The sequence below is a fragment of the Salmo trutta genome, chromosome 28 (genome assembly GCF_901001165.1).
Source record: "Salmo trutta chromosome 28, fSalTru1.1, whole genome shotgun sequence".
NCBI lineage: Eukaryota > Metazoa > Chordata > Actinopteri > Salmoniformes > Salmonidae > Salmo > Salmo trutta.
The window spans coordinates 831,107-854,502 of record NC_042984.1 but is presented as its reverse complement, the minus strand read 5'-3'; the positions used below and the strand labels follow the sequence as shown (position 1 = coordinate 854,502).

The following is a 23,396-nucleotide window of genomic DNA, read 5'->3' as shown; positions in this document are numbered from 1 at the left end:
ACACTATACACACACTATACACACTATACACACTATACACACACTACACACTATACACACACTACACACTATACACACACTATACACACTATACACACTATACACACACTACACACTACACACTATACACACACTACACACTATACACACACTATACACACACTATACACACACTATACACACACTATACACACTATACACACACTATACACACTATACACACTATACACACACTACACACTATACACACACTATACACACACTATACACACACTATACACACACTATACACACTATACACACACTATACACACTATACACACTATACACACACTACACACTATACACACACTATACACACACTATACACACACTATACACACACTATACAAACACTATACACACTATACACACACTATACACACTATACACACTATACACACACTACACACTATACACACTATACACTATACACACTATACACACTATACACACTATACACACACTATACACACACTATACACACACTATACACACACTATACACACTATACACTATACACACACTATACACACTACAACACACACTATACACACTAACAACACACACTACACACACTATACACACACTATACACACTAACAACACACACTACACACACTATACACACTACAACACACACTATACACACTACAACACACACTATACACACTATACACACTATACACACTATACACACACTATACACACTAACAACACACACTACACACACTATACACACTACAACACACACTATACACACTACAACACACGCTATACACACTATACACACTATACACACACTATACACACTAACAACACACACTATACACACTAACAACACACACTATACACACTATACACACACTATACACACTACACACACTACACACTACACACTATACACACACATACACACACTATACACACACTATACACACACTATACACACACTATACACACTATACACACACTATACACACTATACACACACTACACACTATACACACACTATACACACACTATACACACACTATACACACACTATACACACACTATACACACTATACACACACTATACACACTATACACACTATACACACACTACACACTATACACACACTATACACACTATACACACTATACACGCACTATACACACTATACACACTATACACACACTATACACACACTATACACACACTATACACACACTATACACACTATACACTATACACACACTATACACACTACAACACACACTATACACACTAACAACACACACTACACACACTATACACACACTATACACACTAACAACACACACTACACACACTATACACACTACAACACACACTATAAACACTACAACACACACTATACACACTATACACACTATACACACTATACACACACTATACACACTAACAACACACACTACACACACTATACACACTACAACACACACTATACACACTACAACACACACTATACACACTATACACACTATACACACACTATACACACTAACAACACACACTATACACACTAACAACACACACTATACACACTATACACACACTATACACACTACACACACTATACACACACTATACACACACTATACACACTAACAACACACACTATACACACTAACTATACACACTAACAACACACACTATACACACTATACACACTAACGACACACACTATACACACTAACAACACACACTATACACACTAACAACACACACTATACACACTAACAACACACACTATACACACTATACACACACTATACACACTAACAACACACACTATACACACTAACAACACACACTATACACACTAACAACACACTATACACACACTACACACACTATACACACTAACAACACACACTATACACACTAACAACACACACTATACACACACTATACACACTAACAACACACACTATACACACTATACACACTATACACACACTATACACACTAACTATACACACTATACACACTAACAACACACACTATACACACTAACTATACACACTACACACACTATACACACACTACACACACTATACACACTATACACTATACACACACTATACACACTAACAATACACACTATACACACTAACAACACACACTATACACACTAACGACACACACTATACACACTAACAACACACACTATACACACTAACAACACACACTATACACACTAACAACACACACTATACACACTAACAACACACACTATACACACTAACAACACACACTATACACACTAACAACACACACTATACACACTATACACATTAACAACACACACTATACACACTAACAACACACACTATAGACACTAACGCTAACAGTACACACACACACACACACACACACACACACACACACAATAAATGTGGGTAAGCCAGTTCACTCTCAAAATAAAATAAAATACAATTTTATCGGTCACATACACATGGTTAGCAGATGTTATTGCGAGTGTAGTGAAATGCTTGTGCTTCTAGTTCCAACAGTGCAGTAATATCAAACAAGTAATCTAACAATTTCACAACATATACCCAATACACAAATCTAAGTAAGGAATCGAATTGAGAATATATAAATATATGGACGAGCAATGTTAGAGCGACATAGACTAAGAATAGTATAGAATACAGTATATACATATGAGATGAGTAATGCAAGATATGTAAACATTATTAAAGTGACATTATTAAAGTGACTAGTGATCCATTTATTAAAGTGGCCAATGATTTCAAGTCAGTATGTTGGCAGCCGCCTCTCTGTGTTATTGATGGCTGTTTATCAGTCTGATGGTCTGGAGATAGAAGCTGTTTAACAGTCTGATGGTCTGGAGATAGAAGCTGTTTATCAGTCTGATGGTCTGGAGATAGAAGCTGTTTATCAGTCTGATGGTCTGGAGATAGAAGCTGTTTATCAGTCTGATGGTCTGGAGATAGAAGCTGTTTATCAGTCTGATGGTCTGGAGATAGAAGCTGTTTATCAGTCTGATGGTCTGGAGATAGAAGCTGTTTAACAGTCTGATGGTCTGGAGATAGAAGCTGTTTACCAGTCTGATGGCCTGGAGATAGAAGCTGTTTATCAGTCTGATGGTCTGGAGATAGAAGCTGTTTATCAGTCTGATGGTCTGGAGATAGAAGCTGTTTATCAGGCTGATGGTCTGGAGATAGAAGCTGTTTATCAGTCTGATGGCCTGGAGATAGAAGCTGTTTATCAGTCTGATGGTCTGGAGATAGAAGCTGTTTATCAGTCTGATGGCCTGGAGATAGAAGCTGTTTATCAGTCTGATGGTCTGGAGATAGAAGCTGTTTATCAGTCTGGAGATAGAAGCTGTTTATCAGTCTGATGGCCTGGAGATAGAAGCTGTTTATCAGTCTGATGGTCTGGAGATAGAAGCTGTTTATCAGTCTGATGGTCTGGAGATAGAAGCTGTTTATCAGTCTGATGGTCTGGAGATAGAAGCTGTTTATCAGTCTGATGGTCTGGAGATAGAAGCTGTTTATCAGTCTGATGGTCTGGAGATAGAAGCTGTTTATCAGTCTGGAGATAGAAGCTGTTTATCAGTCTGATGGCCTGGAGATAGAAGCTGTTTATCAGTCTGATGGTCTGGAGATAGAAGCTGTTTATCAGTCTGATGGCCTGGAGATAGAAGCTGTTTAACAGTCTGATGGTCTGGAGATAGAAGCTGTTTATCAGTCTGATGGTCTGGAGATAGAAGCTGTTTATCAGTCTGATGGTCTGGAGATAGAAGCTGTTTATCAGTCTGATGGTCTGGAGATAGAAGCTGTTTAACAGTCTGATGGTCTTGAGATAGAAGCTGTTTATCAGTCTGATGGTCTGGAGATAGAAGCTGTTTAACAGTCTGATGGCCTGGAGATAGAAGCTGTTTATCAGTCTGATGGTCTGGAGATAGAAGCTGTTTATCAGTCTGATGGCCTGGAGATAGAAGCTGTTTATCAGTCTGATGGTCTGGAGATAGAAGCTGTTTATCAGTCTGATGGTCTGGAGATAGAAGCTGTTTTTCAGTCTCTCGGTTCCAGCTTTGATGTACCTGTACTGACCTCGCCTTCTGGATGATAGCGGGGTGAACAGGAAGTGGCTCGGGTGGTTGTTGTCCTTGATTATCTTTTTGGCCTTCCTGTGACATCGGGTGGTGTAGGTGTCCTGGAGGGCAGGTAGTTTGCCCCCGGTGATGCGTTGTGCAGACCTCACTACCCTCTGGAGAGCCTTGCGGTTGAGGGCGGAGCAGTTGCCGTACCAGGCGATGATACAGCCAGACAGGATGCTCTCAATTGTGCATCTGTAAAAGTTTGAGTGTTTTTGGTGACAAGCCGAATTTCTTCAGCCTCCTGAGGTTGAAGAGGCGCTGCCTTGCCTTCTTCAAAACGCGGTCTGTGTGGGTGGACCATTTCAGATTGTCCGTGATGTATACGCCGAGGAACTTAAAACTCTCCACCTTCTCCACTGCTGTCCCGTCGATGTGGGAAAGGGGGTGCTCCCTCTGCTGTTTCCTGAAGTCCACGATCATCTCCTCTGTTTTGTTGACTTTGAGTGAGAGGTTATTGCACCACACTCCCAGAGCCCTCACCTCCTCCTCTGATAAACAGTCACATAAATCTCTTTATTTAGATGGTTGTTGGTTGTTGAGTCAAAGGTGTTCCTAACATGGGTTGACTCAGGGAGTGAAAACTTATCAAATCAAGGTGTATTCGGGTTTTACTTCCACTTTGACATATAATATTTTGTGTAGATCTTTGACAAGAAATTACAATTAAATTTGTTTTCATCCCACTTTGTAAAACAATAAAATGTGAAGAAATCCAAAGGGGGTAAATACTTATGATATTCACTGTATACTGTATAATTAACTCAACAATACCAATTACACCACTCGCTCAATCATACCACTTTAGGGTCTATATTTTTGGAAAAGAGGAAGTTATTTCAGAATATTTAGGACTCTTAGCTTCTACATCTGCATTGCTTGCTGTTCGGGGTTTTAGGCTGGGTTTCTATATAGCACTTTGTGACAGCGGCTGATGTAAAAAGGGCTTTATGAATACATTTGATTGATTGATTGATTACCTGGCCAAGAACCTCTCCTGTGATAGCTAACAGTATTGGTCTGGATGTGGACATGCTGATTCTCTCTATCTCCTCCCCTCTCTCTCCTCCCCTCTCTCTCTCTCTCTCTCTCCTCCCCTCTCTCTCCCCCTCTCTCTCTCTCCTCCCTTCTCCCTCCTCCCTCTCTCTCCTCCCCTCTCTCCTCCCCTCTCTCTCTCTCTCTCCCCTCTCTCTCCCCTCTCTTTCTCTCTCTCTCCCCTCTCTCTCTCTCTTTCTCTCTCTCCTCTCCTTTCCTCTCTCTCACCCCCCTCTCTCCTCTCCTCTTTCTCCTCCCCTCTCTCCCCTCTCCTCCCCTCCCCTCTCTCTCTCCTCTCCTCTCCTCTCTCCTCCCCTCTCTTCTCCCCTCTCTCCCCTCTCTCCCCTCTCTCTCCATCCCTCTCTCTCTCTTTCTCTCTCTCTCCCCCTCTCTCTCCCCTCTCTCCCCTCTCTCCTCCCTCTCTCTCTCCCCCCCCTCTCTCCTCCTCTCTCTCTCTCTCTCCCCTCTCTTTCTCTGTCTCTCTCCCTCTCTCTCTCTCTCTTTCTCTCTCTCCTCTCCTTTCCTCTCTCTCACCCCCCTCTCTTCTCTCCTCTTTCTCCTCCCCTCCCCTCTCTCTCTCTCCTCTCCTCTCCTCTCTCCTCCCCTCTCTTCTCCCCTCTCTCTCCCCTCTCTCCCCTCTCTCTCCTCCCTCTCTTCTCTCTTCTCTCTCTCTCCCCCCTCTCTCTCCCCTCTCTCCCCTCTCTCTCTCTCCTCCCTCTCTCTCTCCTCCCCTCTCTCCTCCCCTCTCTCCTCTCCTCTCCTCTCCTCTCCCGCTCTCCTCCTCTCTCTCCTCCTCCTCTCTCTTTCTCTTCCTCTCTCTCCTCCCTCTCTCTCTCTCTCTCTCTCTCTCTCTCTCTCCTCCCCTCTCTCTTCCCCTCTCTCCCCTCTCTCTCCTCTCTCTGTAACAGGTTGTCCTCTCCAGTTCTATGTGGACTATGTGAACAGCGGGAACGTCAGTGCGTACGGACCGGGCCTGATCCACGGGACCGTCAACAAACCTGCTGTGTTCACCGTCAACACCAAGGACGCAGGAGAGGGTAGGACACACACAAGCACATGCACTCATGGGAAACCAGCCAAGCAACACACATAACACACAATTAGTAGCAGTTAAATTATAAATCAATCATAAGCACAATAAATATGAGCTGTGTTGGTTCACCAACAGAGTTGATGTGTATAATTTCTATCTTGTATAACTTTTGTCTCTCTCCTGTGTGTGTAGGTGGTTTGTCGCTAGCCATCGACGGTCCATCTAACGCCGACATCAGCTGCGTTGATAACCAGGATGGAACGTGCTCCGTGTCCTACCTGCCTGTTCTACCTGGAGACTACAGCATCCAGGTCAAATACAACGACAAACACATCCCCGGCAGCCCCTTCTCCGCCTGCATCACAGGTAACACATTCTTTAAGGTTTATGTGAAAAATGGGGAAGTGAGAATGTGTGGTGGATGTAATGGATGTTCAAAATAGCCTTGTGTGGACTCCCCCCTGCCCTGTCTGTCTCTAAGTAACGGCTCTGCTGCTGACATCCTATAATTATAATATTCTCTCTGTCTCCTAGGTGAGGACTCTATGAGGATGTCCCATCTGAAGGTGGGCTCTGCTGCTGACATCCCATAATGATAATATTCTCTCTGTCTCCTAGGTGATGACTCTATGAGGATGTCCCATCTGAAGGTGGGCTCTGCTGCTGACATCCCATAATTATAATATTCTCTCTGTCTCCTAGGTGATGACTCTATGAGGATGTCTCATCTGAAGGTGGGCTCTGCTGCTGACATCCCATAATTATAATATTCTCTCTGTCTCCTAGGTGATGACTCTATGAGGATGTCTCATCTGAAGGTGGGCTCTGCTGCTGACATCCCATAATTATAATATTCTCTCTGTCTCCTAGGTGATGACTCTATGAGGATGTCCCGTCTGAAGGTGGGCTCTGCTGCTGACATCCCATAATTATAATATTCTCTCTGTCTCCTAGGTGATGACTCTATGAGGATGTCCCATCTGAAGGTGGGCTCTGCTGCTGACATCCCATTGGACATCGGAGAGCTGGACCTGAGTCAGCTGACAGCCTCTCTGACCACGCCCTCAGGCCGAGAGGAACCCTGCCATCTCAAGATGCTTCGTAACGGACACGTCGGTCAGTGTGTGTGTGTGTGTGTGTGTGTGTGTGTGTGTGTGTGTGTGTTGGGGCACATGGTGTGTGTTCCTCTGTTAAACAGAAACATTTGTCTGATTTAAAATGCCTCAGCCATAAGTCCAACTATAAAAATACAATAAAGTTTACCAACAGATTGTGGTCGTCGTTCTCAGGAGCTCCACTGCCTCTAACTTTCCTGCTCCAGGCATCTCGTTTGTTCCCACGGAGATTGGAGAGCACCTGGTGAACATCAAGAAAAACAGACTCCATATTCCCAGCAGCCCCATCACCGTGATGATCAGCCAATCAGGGATCGGCGACGCCAGCCGGGTGCGTGTGACTGGACAGGGCCTCAGCGAGGCCAAAACCTTCGAAACCGCTGAGTTCGTCATCGACACACGCGAAGCAGGTCAGTGATGGTGTGTGTTTGGTGAGTTCATCATCGACACGAAGCAGGTCACTGATGGTGTGTGTTTGCTGAGTTCGTCATCGACACACGCGAAGCAGGTCAGTGATGGTGTGTGTTTGGTGAGTTCGTCATCGACACACGCGAAGCAGGTCAGTGATGGTGTGTGTTTGGTGAGTTCATCATCGACACACGCGAAGCAGGTCAGTGATGGTGTGTGTTTGGTGAGTTCGTCATCGACACACGCGAAGCAGGTCAGTGATGGTGTGTGTTTGGTGAGTTCGTCATCGACACACGCGAAGCAGGTCAGTGATGGTGTGTGTTTGGTGAGTTCGTCATCGACACACGCGAAGCAGGTCAGTGATGGTGTGTGTTTGGTGAGTTCATCATCGACACGAAGCAGGTCACTGATGGTGTGTGTTTGGTGAGTTCATCATCGACACGAAGCAGGTCACTGATGGTGTGTGTTTGGTGAGTTCATCATCGACATGAAGCAGGTCAGTGATGGTGTGTGTTTGGTGAGTTCGTCATCGACACACGCGAAGCAGGTCAGTGATGGTGTGTGTTTGGTGAGTTCATCATCGACACGAAGCAGGTCACTGATGGTGTGTGTTTGGTGAGTTCATCATCGACATGAAGCAGGTCAGTGATGGTGTGTGTTTGGTGAGTTCGTCATCGACACACGCGAAGCAGGTCAGTGATGGTGTGTGTTTGGGTTCACCATCTGCTGATCTGTCCTTATCAGCCTCTACTTCATGTGTTTGAGGGGTGCAAAATACACTTGGCACTTAAATCTCACTGGGTTGATTGCTTTCATTGTACTCTCGCGACTCTGTCCCACTCTTGCATGTGCCATTCGTTTTTTCCCGTGAAAACGTTTGTAGTGACCTCTCAAACACACTCCAGTAATGGACTCAATGGACTCAATGGGCTCAATGGGCTCAATGGACTCAATGGGCTCAATGGGATAGAAAGATTTTCCGGTGCATCTGTCAGAATGCCACTTCTTAGTTGGGGATTTAACTAACATCACAACAGAGAAACATTTAACATCACAACAGAGAGAAACATTTAACTAACATCACAACAGAGAAACATTTAACATCACAACAAAGAGAAACATTTAACATCACAACAGAGAAACATTTAACATCACAACAGAGAAACATTTAACTAACATCACAACAGAGAAACATTTAACATCACAACAAAGAGAAACATTTAACATCACAACAGAGAAACATTTAACATCACAACAGAGAAACATTTAACTAACATCACAACAAAGAAACATTTAACATCACAACAGAGAAACATTTAACCTGTTATGGATAGGGGGCAGTATTTTCACGGCCGGATAAAAAACGTACCCGATTTAATCTGATTATTACTCTTGCCCAGAAACTAGAATATGCATATAATTATTAGCTTTGGATAGAAAACACTCCAAAGTTTCTAAAACTGTTTGAATGGTGTCTGTGAGTATAACAGAACTCATTTGGCAGGCCAAAACATGAGAAGATTCTGTTCAGGAAGTACCCTGTCTGACCATTTCTTCCCCTTCTTGATTATCTCTATCCATTACAAAGGATCTCTGCTGTTACGTGACACTTCCTACGGCTCCCATGGGCTCTCAGAGCCCGGGAAAAAGCTGAATGACGTAATTCAAAGCCCTGGCTGAAACACACGAGCGCTTTTGCTAAGTGGTCTATCAGCGGACAAAGGGCTTCATGCTCGTGCACGATACGACACCATGATTTTATTCTATCGTCTCTGAACGGATTCAACGACTCCCGGTCGGAATATTATCGCTTTTTTATGAGAAAATTGATTTTAAACAGAGGTTGACATGCTTCGAAGTACGGTAATGAAATATTTAGAAATCTTTTGTCACGAAATGCGCCATGCGCGTGACCCTTATTTACCATTCGGATAGTGTTTTGAACGTATGAACAAAACGCCGCTATTTGGATATAACTATGGATTATTTTGAACCAAACCAACATTTGTTATTGAACTAGAAGTCCTGGGAGTGCATTCTGACGAAGAACATCAAAGGTAATCAAACTTTTCTAATAGTAAATCTGATTTTGGTGAAGGCTAAACTTGCTGGGTGTCTAAATAGCTAGCCCTGTGATGCTGGGCTATCTACTGAGAATATTGTAAAATGTGCTTTCACCGAAAAGCTATTTTAAAATCGGACATATCGAGTGCATAGAGGAGTTCTGTATCTATAATTCTTAAAATAATTGTTATGTTTTTTGTGAACGTTTATCGTGAGTAATTTAGTAAATTCACCGGAGGTTTGCGGGGGGTATGCTAGTTCTGAACGTCACATGCTAATGTAAAAAAGCTGTTTTTTGATATAAATATGAACTTGATTGAACAAAACATGCATGCATTGTATAACATAATGTCCTAGGGTTGTCATCTGATGAAGATCATCAAAGGTTAGTGCTGCATTTAGCTGTGGTTTTGTTTTTTGTGACATTATATGCTAGCTTGAAAAATGGGTGTCGGATTATTTCTGGCTGGGTACTCTGCTGACATAATCTAATGTTTTGCTTTCGCTGTAAAGCCTTTTTGAAATCGGACAGTGTGGTTAGATTAACGAAATTCTTGTCTTTAAAATGCTGTAAAATAGTCATATGTTTGAAAAATGGAAGTTTTCGGATTTTAGAGGAATTTGTATTTCGCGCCATGCCCATCATTGGATATTGGAGCAGGTGTTCCGCTAGCGGAACATCTAGATGTAAGAGGTTTTAACTAACATCACAACAAAGAAACATTTAACATCACAACAGAGAAACATTTAACATCACAACAGAGAAACATTTAACTAACATCACAACAGAGAAACATTTAACATCACAACAGAGAAACATTTAACTAACATCACAACAAAGAAACATTTAACATCACAACAGAGAAACATTTAACTAACATCACAACAGAGAAACATTTAACTAACATCACAACAAAGAAACATTTAACATCACAACAGAGAAACATTTAACTAACATCACAACAAAGAAACATTTAACATCACAACAGAGAAACATTTAACATCACAACAGAGAAACATTTAACATCACAACAGAGAAACATTTAACATCACAACAGAGAAACATTTAACATCACAACAAAGAAACATTTAACATCACAACAGAGAAACATTTAACTAACATCACAACAAAGAAACATTTAACATCACAACAGAGAAACATTTAACTAACATCACAACAGAGAGAAACATTTAACTTTTGATTTATGATTGAAAAGTGTTGAAATACCCAGATTTTAAATCATCTGGGTATCCTTCTCTTGATACACTTTATACAAGAGAACCTGACCCCAACAGTAATGAGTAAATATAGCTGCGAGCAGCAATGAACGGGGTTCACAGGATGACAGAAGGGACACAATATCAACAAAGCAACACTATCATATAGGAAATATGTGACTCGATTCAGGAAACTAGGCGTATGTCGCAAGTCACAACTTCACAGGAGAGCTGTTTGTTTGTACGTAAACATTTTTTTTAATCAAAATGCGTTTTTTGGCAGAAATGCCTTCTCGAACATGTGAACTTTCATGTGCCTTATTATCAAACTTGTATGTCATCTGTAAATATGAATAAAATTGGGGGGCGGAGCTAGCATGTTGGAGTGAACGGCTGTGTGTGAGAGGCTCCTGCAACTTTTTTGCGAAATAATCTAACTTAACCTACTTTTTTACAACAAATGTTTCTTTCTAATACAATATTGTAACTTTCTATGTGAAAATGCCGAGTAATAAGCGACCAAAGGACAATAAATCCACTTCGGAGGCCTACTCCCCGCCAAACAACGAGACAGACATGGCGGAAGGCACAGGTAACAACGTGACACTTACAGAACTTACCCCCGCGCTCTGGGAGAACTACGTGTTGCTATAGCTGAGGATCTTAAGGCTACTATTGCTGAACTGGACACTAAAATTGAGAGCACCATTCGAACGGTCGCCTCGCAGGGCCAGAGTATTGTGGACCTTGAGAAAGCTTCTGAATTCAACGCTGGTAGGATCGACGAGTTGGAGAAGCTATGCACGTCATTGCAGGATAGTGTGCAGAGGCTTTCTGTGAAAGTGGTCGACCTGGAGGGCCGATCCAGACGTCACAACCTTCGCGTTGTTGGGCTGGCAGAGGGGATAGAGGCGGGCTCCCGCCCCACCGACTTCTTCGCCAAGCTATTGAAGGATGCAATGGGATCGGATGTTTTGGCTTCAGATCCCCAACTGGACCGTGCACATCGCGCCCTTGTCCCAGTGCCTCGACCGGGCCAACGTCCTCGCCCAGTAATCATCTGTTGTCACAGTTTCAAGACCAAGGATCTTATCCTGCGCGAGGCTCGAATGAGGGGCAACCTGTTACATAAAGGGCACCCCTTCCGTGTCTATGAGGATTATGCGCCCGATGTGGCAAAGCACCGCGCCGGCTACAGAGCTGTCATGACCAAACTCTACAAACTCCATCTTCGCCCAGCCTTGCTCTTCCCTGCAAGACTAAGAATTACCCCGCCTTCCGGGGAGAAGATTTGGCTCTCCTCGGTTTTGGACGCAGAGAAGTTTATCCGGGAATATACGCCAATCCCCCGTACAGGTTAGAGTGCCTTGTCATTGTGTGTTAGGGTCTGCTCATGGACTCGAACCCATACTATACCATAACGGGTGAAACCGTACTAAACGGTCTCGACAGGGCCTGCCGAACATGTAACACGCTGAGCTGACCAATGGAGGGCGGTTAGAGCTCTCATTTAACGTCAGTTTCACTTTAATTCCGACTGGGTTCGGGGTGGTGCCTGTTTGGGAGGCCTTCCAGGTCTGATCATTGACACTTTCGGATGGATATACTTATGTTCCCCCATTTTTGTTTTGTTTCGTTATTTATTTTTCAATTCTTACATTATTCCTATTACCATACCGGTTAGTTATTGCCTGCGGGGGTCTGGGGGTGATGGCTGGGAAGGGGCAGACGCAAACACCTGGATTGCAAGTTGATGTTTTGTGCTGTTCTGCCTTTGTCAACGCCTGGCCCGCTCTCACGATTAGATTCCCACCAGCCCTCCGTGGTGCTTGTGTCTGTGTAGGTGTGTGATTAGATTCCCACCAGCCCTCCGTGGTGCTTGTGTCTGTGTAGGTGTGCGATTAGATTCCCACCAGCCCTCCGTGGTGCTTGTGTCTGTGTAGGTGTGCGATTAGATTCCCACCAGCCCTCCGTGGTGCTTGTGTCTGTGTAGGTGTGCGATTAGATTCCCACCAGCCCTCCGTGGTGCTTGTGTCTGTGTAGGTGTGTGATTAGATTCCCACCAGCCCTCCGTGGTGCTTGTGTCTGTGTAGGTGTGTGATTAGATTCCCACCAGCCCTCCGTGGTGCTTGTGTCTGTGTAGGTGTGTGATTAGATTCCCACCAGCCCTCCGTGGTGCTTGTGTCTGTGTAGGTGTGCGATTAGATTCCCACCAGCCCTCCGTGGTGCTTGTGTCTGTGTAGGTGTGCGATTAGATTCCCACCAGACCTCCGTGGTGCTTGTGTCTGTGTAGGTGTGTGATTAGATTCCCACCAGCCCTCCGTGGTGCTTGTGTCTGTGTAGGTGTGCGATTAGATTCCCACCAGCCCTCCGTGGTGCTTGTGTCTGTGTAGGTGTGCGATTAGATTCCCACCAGCCCTCCGTGGTGCTTGTGTCTGTGTAGGTGTGCGATTAGATTCCCACCAGCCCTCCGTGGTGCTTGTGTCTGTGTAGGTGTGCGATTAGATTCCCACCAGCCCTCCGTGGTGCTTGTGTCTGTGTAGGTGTGCGATTAGATTCCCACCAGCCCTCCGTGGTGCTTGTGTCTGTGTAGGTGTGCGATTAGATTCCCACCAGCCCTCCGTGGTGCTTGTGTCTGTGTAGGTGTGTGATTAGATTCCCACCAGCCCTCCATGGTGCTTGTGTCTGTGTAGGTGTGTGATTAGATTCCCACCAGCCCTCCGTGGTGCTTGTGTCTGTGTAGGTGTGTGATTAGATTCCCACCAGCCCTCCGTGGTGCTTGTGTCTGTGTAGGTGTGTGATTAGATTCCCACCAGCCCTCCGTGGTGCTTGTGTCTGTGTAGGTGTGTGATTAGATTCCCACCAGCCCTCCGTGGTGCTTGTGTCTGTGTAGGTGTGTGATTAGATTCCCACCAGCCCTCCGTGGTGCTTGTGTCTGTGTAGGTGTGTGATTAGATTCCCACCAGCCCTCCGTGGTGCTTGTGTCTGTGTAGGTGTGTGATTAGATTCCCACCAGCCCTCCGTGGTGCTTGTGTCTGTGTAGGTGTGTGATTAGATTCCCACCAGCCCTCCGTGGTGCTTGTGTCTGTAGGTGTGTGATTAGATTCCCACCAGCCCTCCGTGGTGCTTGTGTCTGTGTAGGTGTGTGATTAGATTCCCACCAGACCTCCGTGGTGCTTGTGTCTGTGTAGGTGTGTGATTAGATTCCCACCAGCCCTCCGTGGTGCTTGTGTCTGTATAGGTGTGTGATTAGATTCCCACCAGACCTCCGTGGTGCTTGTGTCTGTGTAGGTGTGTGATTAGATTCCCACCAGCCCTCCGTGGTGCTTGTGTCTGTGTAGGTGTGTGATTAGATTCCCACCAGCCCTCCGTGGTGCTTGTGTCTGTGTAGGTGTGCGTACATATAATTACTATGTGTACTTTATTATTATTTTCTCTTAGCATTTTAGTATTAGGTATGTGTATATTTTAAATTAGTGTAGATTACTATTCTGGGGTGTGTATGTAGATGTGTGTGTGTGTGTGTGTGTGTGTGTGTGTGTGTGTATATATATTTTTTTAAAATATTTATTTCTATAAGTATATATTTTTGGATGTATGTGTATGTGCGTAGGTATGTGTACGTATGTGGGTATGTGTGTTTATACTTGCGCATGGATGTGTGTAGGTAGGTATGCACGTGTGTGTGTATATATGTGCACGTGTGTGTGTGTATGTATGTATATGTACAAGTGTGTATGTATGTATGTATGTATGTATGTATATGTACATGTGTGTGTATGTTTATGGATGTATGTGTATGTATGTATGGGTGTGTGTGTAAATGTGTGTATATAGGTATGTATGTATGTATGTATATGTATATGTGTGTGTGTGTATATGTATATATATGTATGTGTATATATGTGTATGTATATATATATATATATATATATCTCGCTATTGTTTTTTTAGTTATTAAAAAGATAATTTTTAAAATTTTATTTAGAAAGGAAAAAAATGTATTTTTTTTTAATTTTTTATTATTATTATTATTTTATATATATTTTTTTGATTGGGGGGTACGTTCAATATATCAAAATCCTTGTTCCCATCTCCTAACCCACAATATGTAATTGTACTGCTGTCTATGTCGGTTGCTGATGGTTTATGTTTAGACCGGCATTGCTTAGCAATGTAATCTTGTGATGCTGTATCTTGCTTATCTCAGGGATTGACCCAACATGAAGCTTAAGTGCACGATATGTTTAAGTTGCAACTTATTCTGTTTAGGTTTAATAGATGCTAATTGAACACTTTATTCGCGGGAGCCTCCTCAGTTCAGATGTTAGTAGAAGTTCTAGGATAATGAGAGGTGAACGTATAGTTGGGATTTTATTTTTGTTTTACCTCTTGTTCGAGGTCGCGCCGTGCTTTTTTGGCATCGGCCAGACAATGTGTTTATTATTTTTATTTTCATGTTTTTTTCTCTCCTTTTTGTGTATGCCTGTTAAATGTGGGTTGATGGGAGGGGTAAATGTTGGGGAAAGTAGGGGAATAGGGTGGAGAGTAAAGGTGCTTGCAGGGGGGGAGGGGTGGGTTGGATACTGCTCGGGTGTAGGTGCTACATATGCTGATCGTGATGGTTTGGTGCGCTTTCTTACCTTGTTAGTAACTTACATGCTATGCAGGCCACCATAGGAACTACAAATGAGAGGAGGGCGGGGCTTACATTCACTTCCTGGAATGTCAAGGGTTTAAATGAACCAATTAAGAGAGGCAAGGTCCTAGCCCACTTGAAAGCACTCTCGTCTGATATTATATTTTTGCAAGAAACCCATCTGAAAAACAATTCTCATAACAGACTTAAATGTAAGTGGGTGGGGCAAGTGTATCACTCTAACTTCTCTGCCAAAACCAGAGGCACAGCGATTCTGGTACGGAAAGGAATTCCCTTTCAACATAAAACCACTATTGTGGACACAGAGGGTCGTTATGTGATCGTAATAGGAGAGATCCACTCTACTTCTGTAACTCTACTAAATATCTATGGGACAAACATTGATAACCCCTCTTTTTTCAAAAGAGTCCTTGCCCTGATTCCAGATATCTCCCATACTAACCTGGTCATTGGAGGAGACCTCAACTGTGTACTAGACCAATATTTGGATAGATCCTCTACCCGGCGAACCCCTACCTCCTATTCAAGAGAATTCTTGAATACCTACATAAAAAATTAGAACTTATTTGATATATGGAGGATCTGTAACCCTACGGGTAGGGAATACTCCTTCTACTCTCATGATATATGGAGGATCTGTAACCCTACGGGTAGGGAATACTCCTTCTACTCTCATGATATATGGAGGATCTGTAACCCTACGGGTAGGGAATACTCCTTCTACTCTCATGATATATGGAGGATCTGTAACCCTACGGGTAGGGAATACTCCTTTTACTCTCATGATATATGGAGGATCTGTAACCCTACGGGTAGGGAATACTCCTTTTACTCTCATGATATATGGAGGATCTGTAACCCTACGGGTAGGGAATACTCCTTCTACTCTCATGATATATGGAGGATCTCTAACCCTACGGATAGGGAATACTCCTTCTACTCTCATGATATATGGAGGATCTGTAACCCTACGGGTAGGGAATACTCCTTCTACTCTCATGATATATGGAGGATCTCTAACCCTACGGGTAGGGAATACTCCTTCTACTCTCATGATATATGGAGGATCTGTAACCCTACGGGTAGGGAATACTCCTTTTACTCTCATGATATATGGAGGATCTCTAACCCTACGGGTAGGGAATACTCCTTTTACTCTCATGATATATGGAGGATCTCTAACCCTACGGGTAGGGAATACTCCTTCTACTCTCATGATATATGGAGGATCTCTAACCCTACGGGTAGGGAATACTCCTTCTACTCTCATGATATATGGAGGATCTCTAACCCTACGGGTAGGGAATACTCCTTTTACTCTCATGATATATGGAGGATCTGTAACCCTACGGGTAGGGAATACTCCTTTTACTCTCATGATATATGGAGGATCTGTAACCCTACGGGTAGGGAATACTCCTTTTACTCTCATGATATATGGAGGATCTCTAACCCTACGGGTAGGGAATACTCCTTTTACTCTCATGATATATGGAGGATCTGTAACCCTACGGGTAGGGAATACTCCTTTTACTCTCATGATATATGGAGGATCTGTAACCCTACGGGTAGGGAATACTCCTTTTACTCTCATGATATATGGAGGATCTGTAACCCTACGGGTAGGGAATACTCCTTCTACTCTCATGATATATGGAGGATCTGTAACCCTACGGGTAGGGAATACTCCTTTTACTCTCATGATATATGGAGGATCTCTAACCCTACGGGTAGGGAATACTCCTTCTACTCTCATGATATATGGAGGATCTGTAACCCTACGGGTAGGGAATACTCCTTCTACTCTCATGATATATGGAGGATCTGTAACCCTACGGGTAGGGAATACTCCTTTTACTCTCATGATATATGGAGGATCTGTAACCCTACGGGTAGGGAATACTCCTTCTACTCTCATGATATATGGAGGATCTCTAACCCTACGGGTAGGGAATACTCCTTTTACTCTCATGATATATGGAGGATCTCTAACCCTACGGGTAGGGAATACTCCTTCTACTCTCATGATATATGGAGGATCTCTAACCCTACGGGTAGGGAATACTCCTTCTACTCTCATGATATATGGAGGATCTGTAACCCTACGGGTAGGGAATACTCCTTTTACTCTCATGATATATGGAGGATCTGTAACCCTACGGGTAGGGAATACTCCTTTTACTCTCATGATATATGGAGGATCTGTAACCCTACGGGTAGGGAATACTCCTTCTACTCTCATGATATATGGAGGATCTCTAACCCTACGGGTAGGGAATACTCCTTCTACTCTCATGATATATGGAGGATCTCTAACCCTACGGGTAGGGAATACTCCTTCTACTCTCATGATATATGGAGGATCTCTAACCCTACGGGTAGGGAATACTCCTTTTACTCTCATGATATATGGAGGATCTGTAACCCTACGGGTAGGGAATACTCCTTTTACTCTCATGATATATGGAGGATCTGTAACCCTACGGGTAGGGAATACTCCTTCTACTTTCATGATATATGGAGGATCTCTAACCCTACGGGTAGGGAATACTCCTTCTACTCTCATGATATATGGAGGATCTGTAACCCTACGGGTAGGGAATACTCCTTCTACTCTCATGATATATGGAGGATCTGTAACCCTACGGGTAGGGAATACTCCTTCTACTCTCATGATATATGGAGGATCTCTAACCCTACGGGTAGGGAATACTCCTTTTACTCTCATGATATATGGAGGATCTGTAACCCTACGGGTAGGGAATACTCCTTCTACTCTCATGATATATGGAGGATCTCTAACCCTACGGGTAGGGAATACTCCTTTTACTCTCATGATATATGGAGGATCTCTAACCCTACGGGTAGGGAATACTCCTTCTACTCTCATGATATATGGAGGATCTGTAACCCTACGGGTAGGGAATACTCCTTCTACTCTCATGATATATGGAGGATCTGTAACCCTACGGGTAGGGAATACTCCTTTTACTCTCATGATATATGGAGGATCTCTAACCCTACGGGTAGGGAATACTCCTTTTACTCTCATGATATATGGAGGATCTCTAACCCTACGGGTTGGGAATACTCCTTTTACTCTCATGATATATGGAGGATCTCTAACCCTACGGGTAGGGAATACTCCTTTTACTCTCATGATATATGGAGGATCTCTAACCCTACGGGTAGGGAATACTCCTTTTACTCTCATGATATATGGAGGATCTCTAACCCTACGGGTAGGGAATACTCCTTTTACTCTCATGATATATGGAGGATCTCTAACCCTACGGGTAGGGAATACTCCTTTTACTCTCATGATATATGGAGGATCTGTAACCCTACGGGTAGGGAATACTCCTTTTACTCTCATGTTCACAATGTTTATACTCGAATTGATTACTTTTTGGTTGATGCTAAACTACTCCCCTATACCTGTAATGTGAGGTATCATGATATTATAATCTCTGACCACAGTCCACTCACCTTCTCCCTGAGATTGGCTGACATCGTACCAAACGAGAGGGTCTGGAGGTTGAATCCTCAGCTCCTCACTGAACCAACATTCTGTGAACATCTTAAAGATCAAATTACATTTTTCTTTGATACCAACGACAACACAGAGACTTCCCCAGCATTATTGTGGGAAACACTGAAGGCTTATTTGAGAGGCTGTATCATCTCCTTTCAGACTGCCAGGAGTAGGCAAAACAGAAGAGAATTGGTAGAACTGGAGGGACAAATTCACTTACTGGATAGGGAGAATGCTAGACACCCATCTAGGGAGAAACATAAAAAAATTATGTCTTTAAAATTTAAATACAATCAGATCCTCTCTGCTAAAATTGCTCTATGCCAAATTTTTCTATGCCAAATTTTCTCTATGCCAAGCAAAAATATTTTGAGTTTGGTGACAAACCACACAAACTACTCGCCAGACAACTTCGTAAGAATGTGAGTGACCGTATGATTCACAAAGTTAAATCTGCATCTGGGGAATTACTCTCTTCCCCCAAAGACATAAATGACAGATTCCGTCAGTTTTATGAGACTTTATATACATCTAAAGCGGACCCTAACCCCTTAATTATGCAAAACTTTTTGGAGAACTGTAATCTTCCTGCCCTGAACCAGGAAGACTCTAACTTCCTGAATAAGGAAATATCTCTTGAAGAAATTACAGAAACAATAAAATCTCTAAAGAGTGGCAAGACCCCGGGCCCAGATGGATACCCGAGTGAATTCTACAAAACATTCAGCAACATGCTCTCTCCCTACCTACACAAGATGTTGGTTCATGCCAACGAGGATGGAGTGCTCCCATCCACTTTGGATGAGGCGTTTATTACAGTTATACATAAGAAGGGTAAGGATCCGGAAGAGGTAGGGTCATACAGACCAATATCCCTCCTTAATACAGACCAAAAGATTTTAGCAAAATCTTTGGCTAACAGGCTGAGCACTTTAATTGGCAAATTGGTCCATTCAGACCAGACCGGCTTTATCCCTAACAGAAACTCATTCTTCAATCTCAGGCGCCTATTCAACATTATGTATTCTCAGAGGTTACCTAACGTGGACCTAGCCGTTATATCTCTTGACGCTGAAAAGGCCTTTGACCAAGTTGAGTGGCCCTATCTATTCAAGGTCCTACAGAAATTTAATATTGGAGATGGGTTCATAAAGTGGATCCAGCTTTTATATAGGAACCCCTGTGCGAGAATACTCACTAACCAATCATTGTCGCCCCGATTTAACCTTCACAGAGGGACAAGGCAGGGTTGTGCGCTGTCGCCTATGCTCTTCGCTCTAATTATTGAACCTCTCGCTCAAGCGATCAGATCTCACGCAGCAATACACGGCTATAATACTAAACATACTCTAAATAAGATTTCCCTATACGCAGATGACATTCTCCTCTATGTAACAGAACCCCAAGATAGTATTCCAGCTATTCTGGAGGTGATTAATTTGTTTGGTACCTTCTCGGGATACAGAATAAATTGGAACAAGAGTGAATTAATGCCCATTCGGTTGCAAAACACCTCCTGGCTAGAACATCTTCCACTTAAGCTATCTTCAGATAAATTTACCTACCTTGGAATTGTAGTTACCAAACAATACTCCTTACTATTTAAAGAGAATTTCCCCTCTCTGATGCAAAAACTTAAAGCAAACATACAATTTTGGAGAACTCTCCCAATTTCTCTGCTCGGAAGAATTAATGCCATTAAAATGGTCTTCCTCCCACAACTGCTCTACCTATACCAGAACATCCCAATATTCATACCTAAAGCCTTTCATAAACAACTGGACTCTATTATCAATCCTTTCATCTGGGATTATAAAACACACAGGATAGGTAAAAAACACCTCTGTAAATCCAAGCTGGAAGGAGGATTGTCTCTCCCAAACTTTATATTTTACTACTGGGCCGCCAACCTCCGCGCTGTTACGTTTCTGCTGGATGACGCACTCCCGCCATCCAGCTGGCTTAGTATGGAGCGAGAGGAGTGCCACCCCTTCTCTATTGGTGCTGTGATTTTGTCACCTGTCAATCTGGAGATGTCACTTTACCGTAACAATCCTATTATACATAGCACAGTCCGAATCTGGAAGCAAATTAAAGTCCACTTTGATCTTAGACCAATATCATTCATGCTTCCTGTTGCCAGGAATCCCTCCTTTGCCCCCTCTAACCTTGATAACACCTTTGAGCGGTGGGGAGAGTTGGGGATAAGTACCATAGGGGATTTATATATAGGGGGAACCTTTGCCTCCTTTGAATCGCTGAGGGAAACTTATAATCTTCCCAGAAGTAACTTTTTCAGATACCTACAGATTAGAGACTATGTTAGAAAATACCTCCCAACATTTGGGAAATGCTAAACCTTCCACGTTTGACGGATGCATAAAAATATGCCCCACCTCAGACAAACTGATATCTCGTATATATGATGCTTTTCAATCTGTTAGCGCACCCTCTACTGATGCCATTAACGCAAAATGGGAGGAAGAACTTGGGACTGACATTTCGGTGGCAGACTGGGAAGATAGCTTGGTGTATATCCACACCTGCTCCATTAACTCCAGACATCGTCTCATACAATTCAAGGTATTACACAGATTACACTATTCCAAAACCAAACTGCATAGGATATTTCCTGGGACATCCCCTATGTGTGATAAATGTCAGGCTGAGCAGGGTACACTACTCCACTGCTTTGCCCTATGCTCTAACTTGTATGGGTATTGGTGTGGAATTTTTGGGGTCCTCTCTGAAGTTCTGGAGACTTCAATAGACCCAGACCCGCTTCTGATAATCCTGGGAGTGTCCGATTCCCTAAACAGATTAACCAACTCCCAAAAACAACTCATCTCTTACAGTCTCATTTCGGCAAAAAAATTAATCTTGTTGTTTTGGAAAAAGAGGGAAGCGCCCTCTACCAAATTATGGCTCAGCGAATTGGCAAACACTGTACACTTAGAAAGAATTAGATATATTTTGAACAATAAATTATCAACATTTGATCAAATCTGGCAGCCTTTCCTCTCTTACTTGGACCAGGCGGCGCTGTGAATTTGCACCTAACGCACTCTCAATTGTCATACGGTAGTCTACCTTTGGGCAGCGTGTGCTGGCCCCGCCACCCGAGCAGTTGGGAGGGGGATAGGGTGGAATAAGGGGGGATAAAGTGGGGTATAAGTGGGGGGGCTACATCGACCTTTTTTCTTTTATTTTCTAGCTGTCCTTGTTTTGTATGTCTTGTTTTGTAATATTTGTTTTGTGCCCAGAACTCTGGGTCTTTTGGTTAATGTCTGTTCTCTTATGTTCAGATAAGAACTGTAAACTTGTCTTTTATACCTATACACCATTCTTGTGTATGTGTTCAATAAAAAAATATTTGAAAAAAATAAAAAAAAATAAAAAAAATATGAATAAAATTGTTAAATTACGAGCCTGGTTGGTTTAGCAACAGAAAAAGTGAGCAACCTTCCCGTTAGCCATGATTGGCTGAGATAATGTGTGGGCTGGACATGCCGAGAGATGAGTTTGGATTGGTCTGCCACATAGCATGCATCTGTCTATTGGAGCTGGTCAGTATGTTAGGTAGTCGTGTCGAACGCGGTTTTTTAAATGTATCGTGTAGTAAAACTGCATAAACCTAATGTCAAGATAAAGTCTCCTGTTAGCTAGCTAACGTTAGCTGGCTGGCTCGCTAGCTAATATTATGTGTATGCTCTCCACTTTCTGGAGGACTGAGTTTTGAAATAAGTGGAATTCGAGTATGATAGCTAAGGAGGCGGAGAAGACACCAGTCTGGATTACATCGTCAAACTAAGGGCAACCATGCATGGCAGGAGACGCGTCAAACCATGATGTATACTGGTAAGATAGTCTAGCTAGCTACATTTTCAGATATTACACAGTTCTAATTTTGACAGAAAGTGGTTTCATTTCAAGTGTTCTGTTAGCTAGCTAATGTTAGCTGGCTGGGTCGCTAGCTAACGTTGTGTATGATCTTATTCTTCGTATCTCAGACACATTTGCTTGACTACTTATAGCCATAGAACCTGCTTGGTTAGCTACTTGCAGATTCATGCAGGGTAGTAACGTCATGAGTTGTGATTATGGTCCATTGTTTAGCTAGCTAGCTACATGTCTTA

General features: G+C 43.1%; 1 protein-coding gene across 1 annotated transcript in view; it reads left to right on the top strand.

Annotated features, from left to right (window-relative positions):
• LOC115166441 (filamin-A-like) overlaps window positions 1-23,396 on the top strand; it is a 153,179-nt gene that overhangs the window by 96,706 nt on the left and 33,077 nt on the right. Inside the window, 4 exon segments of the mRNA XM_029720339.1 lie at window positions 6,136-6,264; window positions 6,453-6,626; window positions 7,215-7,376; window positions 7,582-7,785. Coding sequence (XP_029576199.1) covers window positions 6,136-6,264; window positions 6,453-6,626; window positions 7,215-7,376; window positions 7,582-7,785 — 669 coding nt within the window.